This window comes from Lissotriton helveticus, chromosome 6 (assembly GCF_964261635.1).
Source record: "Lissotriton helveticus chromosome 6, aLisHel1.1, whole genome shotgun sequence".
Classification (NCBI taxonomy): Eukaryota; Metazoa; Chordata; class Amphibia; order Caudata; family Salamandridae; genus Lissotriton; species Lissotriton helveticus.
In genome coordinates, this window is record NC_136067.1 from 297,828,968 (window position 1) to 297,838,948 (window position 9,981).

The following is a 9,981-nucleotide window of genomic DNA, read 5'->3' on the forward strand; positions in this document are numbered from 1 at the left end:
ATAGTTATACATTTTAGGATTCCTGAATGGGCCAGAGATTCCATCTTAAATGCACCCATACCCTCTAAACATGAATATAATACAACCCTGCTCCCCCTAGAATATTTCTACAGGAGTCAGTCAGGGAAACAAGCTGTAACACGGACTGTTGACTGTCATAGAACTGCCCATCCTAACTTCTCCAATGTAGCTTATGAACCAGCACCTTTGTACAATCTATGGGATAACATTACAATTCCGACCTACAACAGATTCCAGGTGTTTGGTTCATTAGAAGAGAATGACTGACTGAGGGAACAAATTATAGTATCACAACCTGAAGCAACCGCATCTGGGGGAATGGCCGCAATTGACCAAGGGCTGCTGTGTACAAATAGGGCAGAAGAGGACACTGTCCCGAGCTTAGTAAGTAGTGACCAGTATAAAATTGACGAAATAGCCCAGTTTGATGTTACTCCTAGTACGGATATAACTATGAATGTGAGTTTTGTGAGACCTGAAGTGACCGCACATTATGATTTATTAGCCGATAACTCTGCTGAATGCTTAAAGGTTATTACCCGGAACATAGCGGGAATCACTGCCAAAATAACTACGCCGTTCTGGCATAACTTTATTAAGCAAGGCCACGATATAATTTGTCTCCAGGAGACGTGGCACAGAGCTCAAATACAAGTTGAAGGGTATACATCATATAGTGTGGATGCAATAGCTCCTTCAGCAGGAAGAGCAAAAGGCTGACTATTGACCCTGGTATCCACTACCCTAACAGAGTTTAGCCCTGGTGGTTATGTGCAGGTGGCTCAGTATGCCTCAATCTTGCGTCTAGTGCATGGTAAAGGTAGGGATTTAGTTATAGTACATTTTTACAATAATATTGCTGGACCCAACCGGGGCACGATTGTACCGGACATAGAGCGGGCAATAGAGGAAGTACTTGTGCTATCAAGTGATCCCCCAGTAATAATCTGGGTGGGTGATTTTAACATTCAAGCATGTAGCCATGCACAGAAGGGGATCTGTGGCCGTGAGGAGTATTTCAATGGAGGTAGTACTGTTTTTAACCACTTCCCGCACACTAATTATGGGAGTGCGCTGAATAATTTGGTAGCCAAATTAGACCTGGAATTATTAGACTGCACAAAGAATAAAGATAATGAAGAGTGTCCATCATTTAGAGGGAGAGACGCCCATTCTAATATCGATCACATTTTGGTATCCAATGGATCTGTCTATTCTAATGTTTGGGTAATAGAGCAGTCAGTGAGCGATCATAACAGCATATCGCTGGAATTAACAGGTTGGGGGCAAAAAACCCATGTATATGGAAGACCTGTCCAAGGGATTACAGCTGAAAGGTCTAACGGTATGAGAATTAAGTGAACCAGAATTAACCCTACCCAATTTAAGGAGGACTTATTTCTAAAATGCGGCAGGGAAATAGGCTACTGTCTAGAATCAAAAGTGATCCCTGGCATTTTACTTGCCAACTTTTTAAAAAAATAACCAAAGTAATCGATAACTCACTTACAGCAAGGAGTCGTAAGTTGAGGAGAATTCATGTGGTGTGGTTCAATAAGCACTGTGCCCAGTCATTAAATAAACTTAAAATAGCACTTGATACCAAGCCCAGGGACATAGATAAAATCAGAGAGGAGTGTCTTAACTATAAGACCGCCCTAGCAGCCAGAAAAAAAGATCTGCAAAATGAGGCTTGGTTGAATCTGGATATGCTTGCGGAAACAAAAAACCACGAATTATTTTGGGAAATTGTAAATAGCCCATTCTTAAAGAATGATAACATTCCTGAAATTACCTCCCATGTCAGTTGCAGCGCTTGGATAGCCCATTTTACTGGGATTTTTAACTCTGATTCTAACTTAGATGGGTCAATTTTAATTACAGATACAACGTCTAGTTTTAAATGGAAAAAAATGCAGTTATCTGTGCCCTTAACCGAGGTTACTGAAGCAATAAAAAAATAGTAAAAGCGGTAAAGCCCCAGGGCCTGACGGGGTGCCTATGGATTTTTATAAATCTGAAATGACCTTATGGGCCCCAATATTGACACGGTATTTTAACGCATCTATAGAAGACAGGCTTCCACCAACATGGGGTCAGTCTATCATCGTGCCTCTTCACAAGAAAGGCTCTAGGTCGGAGGCGCGAAACTACCGTCCCATCTCACTTCTGGACTCGTCAATTAAAATCCTCAGTCGAGTTCTTTTAGAAAGACTGGAAGCCTGGTTAGAGGAAAATAACATCTTATCCCCAGTACAGTACGGGTTCAGAAAGGGGTTGGGAACAATGGAGCAGTGTGTGAACCTGGAACTTATAGTCAGCAAGAACACAAAAGCCAAAGAGGGCAATTTATTTTTGTGCTTTGCTGACTTGAGTTCAGCATTCGATCTGGTGGAACACTCGCTCCTCTGGCCAGTTTTGTTGGAAATGGGTGCCCCGATTGAAATCATACATTTCCTGGCCAGATTGTATGAAAACCTGTCCAGTAAAGTTAGATTCGGATCTGATGGAGAATACACACCCTTTTTTAGAATTAATAGAGGTATCCGACAAGGATGTGTGCTTGCCCCACTCTTATTTTCGCTTTTTATAAATCAGATAGATTCAATTTTAAGAAGAATTCAAGCAGATGCCCCTACTACTAATGGTAACTCAATCCCAATTCTTTCATACGCGGACGACGCGGTCCTTCTCTCCCGGACTCAAAATGGCCTGCAATGTTTGATTAATAAATTTCATACTTTCACTGAGAGCAGAAAGTTGATAATTAACAAAGGAAAGACCTTTACAATGTCTTGTGGTAGGAAGGCAAGAAAAAGCAGGCCCTTTTATCTAGATGGGGAGAAATTAGAAGCTGTAAGGAATTTTTGTTACCTGGGCATCACATTCTCAGGAGATGGGAGGTGGGCTAATGAACAAAACAGTGTCCGTTTCAAAATGGCAAGAAACACAAGTTGCGTTTTTAGATTTGCAGCGAAATTAGGGGGCCGTAGAATCCAAGAGATGGTGTCAATATATAATTCTAGGTGCATATCATCAGCCCTGTATGGGGCTGGGATATGGGGATACCATTCCAAGAGTGCTAACCTAATTCAGCATGAGGAGAATGCCTTCCTGAAACGCTTGCTTTGTGCTCCGGCTTCGGCCTCAAACGAGCTAATACATAGGGAAGTCGGCTTAAATCATGTCAACGACCTAATTGCCCTACGCCCTCTGTCCCTATGGAGTTCAATCTGGTCAAAAGAAGATTCAAACTTTACTCAGGATGTGATTAAAACATTCCTTGGTTATGCCACATCCAATCTTGGTATAAGACACTTTATAGTTGCGACATTCTTGAAGAACCAACATTGGGGACAGGGTTGTCAAAGAAGGAGCTTAAAGTCACTTTCCTGAAACACACAGGTAGTATCAGGATGAATAAATATACAAAACAAAGCACGTTTAATTCTTATTTAGAATACAATATTAATGAAGGCTTACAATCATACCTCACTGTTGTTAGCAAAAGCTCCCACCGCTTTGTCCTATCTCGCCTACGTTTGGGGATTGTGCACCACCTTGTGGCATTCCCAACAATTAAGAAACCCGGTTCATGTTTATGCCCCTGTGATGGTGCATCTAAGCAGAGTGGCTGTCATTTTTTGTTGTTTTGTAAATTTTATATTTCTTATAGAAAATTTTACTTGAAACCCATCTTTTTAAAATATAACATTCGTAGTACAAAGAAAGCGATGCAACTGATGTTTAATTTAGAGAGCCTAGATATATGTTTTTATGTGGCTGCTTATATTTTAAAATGCATTTTTGCACGTAAATCAATCACTGTATGAATTCAATACATGACCCCGACTTTTATGCACTTTATTACTGTCAGTTTGTGTACGAATACTGGTCGTATGTACCTATATGCACTTTAATTTTGCTAATTTGCACACGTGCCAGAAAATAAGTATTTCTAGCATGTATTGCACTTTCCCGCTAGTTTGCACATGTATCATCAGGCAAATGTATTAACATGCACTTTAAGATAGCTCATTTGCACATGTGTTGCTAAATGTATATTGTACATAGTATTGATGGCGCTTGGTAAATCGGAGTCTATGTAAATCCATGATGTATTGTAATTTATTTTGATTGTTGCTACATGGTTGTCTTCATACATACCGAATAAAGCATTTTTGAAACTTGACTCTAATATACTGGAGTTAGGCCTACATGTTTCAGCCAGTATCTAAAATACGCTGGCTTTCTTCAGGACCTGTAGAGTGAGGTGTGTGGATAACCGTGTATTGGCTATTAGAAAGATTTTCCAACTTAGATGGGACAGTTTGAAAGGCTGCATGTGCAAGCCAGAGAATGGGCCATGGAAGATATGTGTCCATGCACAGCCATTTCAGTTCACATACTAACTCTTTTTCCAAGAACCTCACTTTTATGAGGAATTACGTGAAACAAGGTGGAAACCTCAGGCATTGCTTGGATTGACTCTTGAGACAGTAGTAACATGTATCCTACCTCTTTCCTTGCAGAGTGCAAAATCCGCTTTTACATTATGGTTTACTCTTTTTCTCTACTGCAGGAATGTGGTCTGTAAATTATCAGTCCTGTAGCCTTCCAACATCCTCTGCAACAGATGAAGTAGAGGCTACTGCTTCTACAGCATTAAGATTAACGATAATGGCCAACTCAAAATCCAGAAAGGACAGCAGCCTTTCCTTGGAAGTCAGACAGGAGACAACATATTGATTTGTTTGTTGCCAATTGGATCAAGTGAAATGTAGCATATACTGAAGAATCAAAAATGATCTTTGCTCATGAAAGATGGGAAGTTGGTTGTTGCCAATTCATTAGCTAAGGCCATTAACACTCCACTGATGGTTTGCACAATATTCTCATGAGCAATGTAAGGGCTCCACATTTTTTCAACTCCCCAAGTGAAGTGAAGATGTGCCCTAAGGAGCCACCAGGGTACCTCCATACTCCCTCAAAAACTGTTCAGCAGTAAATGTTTCTTGCCTAAAGATCTGGGACAGCTCCCTACCCCTTTAATATCTGCCAAAACACTGGGGGTCATAATTAATAATGACCTCACAATGAAGACTCAGATAGGATCTGTAATCTCAACGTGCTTTTTCCAGCTGAGAAAAATAAGGACATTTTGTAGGTTCCTTACACAGGAAGCAAAAATAGAGGCAGTCCTTGCTATGGTGATAATCCATATACATTACGCCAATTCTCTATACGTCGGCATTCCTGCTTATCTCACCCACTGTCTTTAACGGGTACAGAATCAGGCAGCTAAACTGATTCTTCAGGAAAACAGGTGTCAACATGTCACTCCCCTTCTGAGGAAGCTGCCCTGGCTCCCTTTAAATAAGAGATCCGCCTTTAAGGTGGGATGCATTATCTTTAAGTCCCTGAATGGTAGAATCCCCAAATTCACTGACAGTCTTTTTGAAAGATACACTCCAACACGCAATCTGCGATCTGCCCATATGCATTTCCTGACTCTACCTTCCTTCAAACTGAAGCATTTTGGTGGAACAAAGTTTGCCATACTGGGCCCCAGATACTGGAATTCCCTGCCTCTAGAAATCAGATCCTGCACAGACCTCATGAGTTTTCAAAGGCTTCTGAAGACATGGCTATTTAGACAGGCATACGAGTAACATCCCAGGACTAGCACCCTTAGAGTAGCGCCATGAAACCAATCTGGTGTACGTGTGCTTCACAAATAAAGTATAACGTAACATAACAATGTGTTTGCTGCATAATTTCCTTGTGGAAAACTTCCTCAACAAAATGTTGGAAATAATCAATGTGTGAAAAAAAGTTGCACTATTCTCCAGGGAAAGGAGGGATTAGGGGATGCAGAACCTGCATGCACACCATGGACTGTAGTATACCCCTGTCTCTCAGCTGCGCGGGTTGCAGCCATGATGGGAAATCACAACTGCCTTACTGTTCTGCATGGCCATGTTCTTCAGAATTACTGGAAGAGGAGCGAACTTCTGATGGAACTCCACCAACTGAAAACTCATAGATTCTTATCCATAATCCTCTCTCTCAGGTTTAGTATCGGAACCAGCCTCAGAGGTCTCCTCCTCTACGTGACTTACGGCTTAGGCCATATCTGTTTCCTATGTAAAACTGTTCTCCTCAAATACTGTGTAATCGGTACAATGTGAAGGTACTCATAGCTATGCACTGAGAATGCTGATAAGTGTGTGTGTGTGATATGAGGAGAAAATGAGAATAAATGCAAGTGAAAATGGTTACAAAAGTATTAGAGGCTGAAAATATAGCGAGCAGTAATTAAATTAAAATCAAAACTCAAACCAATCATGAAGGTCAGGCTTGGCAGACTGAAAAAAAAAATCTTTAAGATAAGAAACTAAATTCCTTAAACTTGCAACACAAACATCAAAAAGGCAAATTGAAATGCAGTTACAATAACCATTTTAATGACATAACAAAGCTGTACAGATTATAGGTGTGATTTAGGGCCCAGACTCTCATGTGCTCTCAAAAAAGGTTTACAATGTATGAGCAAAAGTCACCTGACAGAGGGGTTGCCGCACGCTTTATCCCCTTCGACGCTCATGACGAGCTCAGCTCGTCATGAGGTACACCTCTCATACACTCATGACGAGCTGAGCTGAGCTCGTCATGAACCGCGGGTTTTTGCGAACTGCAGCGCAGCGCGGAAATCTGCACCGCACGCATGGTGTTAAATTCAGCTGAGAGGGGCATAAGGCCACCAAGCACAGAGAAACTAAATCCAAAGGGACAATGGTCACAATTGAATTGCCCCGAAGGAAGGGTCAACTGCTAAGGTTGGACAGTCCCCAGATCCTAGTGTCTATTGATGGGTTCCTGGTCAGGAATTGCTGCCTAGCTGGGATCCTTGAGCAGGAATCCTTCAGGTACTATCAGAAAGGAAAACCTCAGTTTGCCCTTTTCAACAGTCCCTCTTCTGTGCTGCTAGGTGCCCATGGGCTGGGGAGATATGCTCCTCAACATGGACCGCAAGCCTTAAGTCTCCAGCTGCCATTTTGCTTCAGAAATTGCACAGCACTGCAAGTATAGGATGCCCCTGAGCAGTGCTGGAATTGCGTTGTGCTTGCGATACGACTCCAGCACTGCGTCACCTATACACTTACAGATGCGTCACACATCTGTCTCTCCTTGCGCCACGGTGCGCCGCATTGTAAATAGGGCGCATCCATGGTGGCGCAAGGGGTTCCTAACATCACGCAAAATAACTGCTGCATCCCTGCTGATCTGCAGGAATGTGTCAGTTATTGTAAATCTGCCCCAAAGTGTCTAATGAGGCAGCCAATCCTGAGACCTTGTTAAGAAGAAATAGTATAAACCTATTAGGTTATCCTGGCTAAATCTCGATTGCAGATTTCCTCTATTAAGGTGCATTTGGCAGCTGATACTGTTTAAATGTCCTTCTCAGGGCTCCTCTCATGATTCTCATGATTAAATATTTTCTAGAATGAATCAAGGAGGTTACTCCAGTAAGTAGACCTTCCCCTCTGTGGTTGTGAAATATAGTACTTTAATATGGTAACAGGCGTGCCTGTCGAACAAGTGCACCTTGCATATTTCCAATACCTGTCTTATGCTTTCTTAGAGACTTTCCCTTCAGGTAGAAGAGTCAGTGAGCTGCATGCTGTTTGCTCCTAGGAAAGTAACACGATCTTTCATCACAATAAGGCCTTAAGCGTTCCCTTCTGACTCATCTTGCTATTTTTCCTACCAAAGGCCATACCTGATTTTCATATCAGTCAGATGACCCCCCTCCCACCTTGTTCCCAAATCCATCCTGTTCCAGAGAGACACTTGCATGCATTACACGGTAGAACGGATGATTCAGATGAGACCACAGACATTCACATGTCCAATGCTATGTTTATGATACTGTGGTATCATAAACGTGGTACCCCTTTCACGGATCTGCACAATTAAAATAAGGAATCTCAGCAGGACGTCTCAGGTGTCTGTAAAAATCTCCCTCCCTCTCTCTCTCTATTTGACCCTCCAGCTCGCTCTCTCTCTATTTGACGCTCTATCTCACTCTCTCACGCGCTCTCTCTCTCTCTCTCTCTCTCTGGCCCCCTCTCTCTCCCCCCCTCTCCCCGGTCCCCTCTCCCCCTCTCTCTGGCCCCCTCTCTCTCTCCCCCTCTTTCTGGCCCCCTCTCTCTGGCCCCCCCCCTCTCCCCCTCTCTCTGGCCCCCTCTCTCAGGCACATCTCTGTTTGGCCTGCTATCTCTAAATATTGAATTATGTGTCGAAGATTTCAGTTAAAGTTATATGAGTTTTCATTTCGTTTAATCTTTTCAGAGAGCAAACTCATTCCATGTAATTTGCATGTTATATTTTTAATAGCATCAAATATTTATGTGTATTTTGAACTCAAAATTGTCAAACCATGCTTACGTTATGTTCTTATTTCACTTTTGTACTAACAGTGGAGAAGGGAAGCTTCCGACGTGTATTGCCTCCGGACGTCCTATCACAGAGTACCAGTTCTGGATGTGCAGCGTGTGCAAACATTGTGTCCAAGATCACGAAATCAGCAACTACAGCTTCTGTCCGCTCTGCCACAGCTCGGTGGTGGCATTAACGCAGTGATGTTCTGGAACGGGATTCTCTTCTGCTTGAAAACACTTTGGACTATTTTTAAACATATCACTATTTATGTACCTATACGAATATTTTATATGCAGTGCTTTTCTACAACACACCAGCATTTTATCACTTTGAAATATAAAGGGATTTAAACAAAGGTTTTGAAGTGCAGAAGTATTTTTGTAGTCATCAAATACGCAGGTATTTTTTACAATTGTGAGGCTGCTACTTCTGTTGTCTGGAATGCACACCCCAAATAAATATGAATATATAGTAATACCTTGGCCTTCCGTCTTGTGAAGAGCAATACTTTATCAACCTACCCCGCTCCAGTGAAGAAGATCTACGAAGAATGCTTCTAGGAGAACTCCAAGTCGGCCAAACAGTCCGACCAGAAAATTCAGAGAATATTGGACCACATGTATCAAGAATTTTTGCGTTTGCAAATGGGTCAATTGTCAGAATCTATCATCATCATCAACAAAGCTTTATTCGACTGATTGTCATAAAAGCAAGATCCAGTACATAAAATATCCAATAAAAACAGATAAAATGGATATCTCTCAAATATAAAAACAATCCATTAAAAAGATTATAAAAACAACAGTGTGTTCAGCTCATATAAACCCAGCTCTTAATACAAATAAAGATGGTACAACGGACAGTATAATTCATTTGGGTGCCAAAATCATATATAAACTCATCTATATACAGGTCTATAAAAGATTTGGGGGTACAATACATAATATACATTGATCATGATGCCAATGTTGCTTTGGATCTTATAATCCAGGCCCATCCTAAAAATTTGACTATGGCGATGAGAAGTGGTGACCATGTTTCAGTACAAATTAATCTCAAAGCCACATCACATTTACTGGTGCCCAGGGTTTGACGAGGAGCAAGCCATATTCGCCTTGGAACTATATAGGCGGGGCACACAAATAACAAATGGGCCAAAGAGACTGGACTTTCATTGCAACTAGGCCACTAAGTATCCTCAGCTGCCACCCACTTCGCATTAAACAATTTACCGGGTAAGGTACCCACTCTCAGTTGAAACAGAAGCTTCCTATCATATGGCTTCGTAATAGCATCCCAATAAGCTTCTAGTTTTTGTATTGGTTTGGCCACAAGGAATTGACCCGTCAATGTTGAGGGATCACTATTCCTAAAAGTGTTGGCATCCACCCATCCTCAGTAAATTTCCTTAATTTGCTCTTTCAACGGGAACCGGGTGTTCTCAGGGTTCTCTCATAAGGCCACCAAACCAATATTTGTTAATACAGATCTAACCTGCTGTAACCAAGAAATTTT

General features: G+C 41.7%; 1 protein-coding gene across 1 annotated transcript in view; it reads left to right on the forward strand.

The window, feature by feature from the left end:
• Positions 1-8,821, forward strand: part of WDR35 (WD repeat domain 35) — a 501,592-nt gene extending 492,771 nt beyond the window's left edge. Inside the window, exon 28 of the mRNA XM_078647744.1 lies at positions 8,505-8,821. Coding sequence (XP_078503870.1) covers positions 8,505-8,667 — 163 coding nt within the window. The 3' untranslated portion in view covers positions 8,668-8,821. The remainder of the gene's footprint in view (positions 1-8,504) is intronic.
• The last annotated feature ends 1,160 nt before the right edge of the window (positions 8,822-9,981 follow it).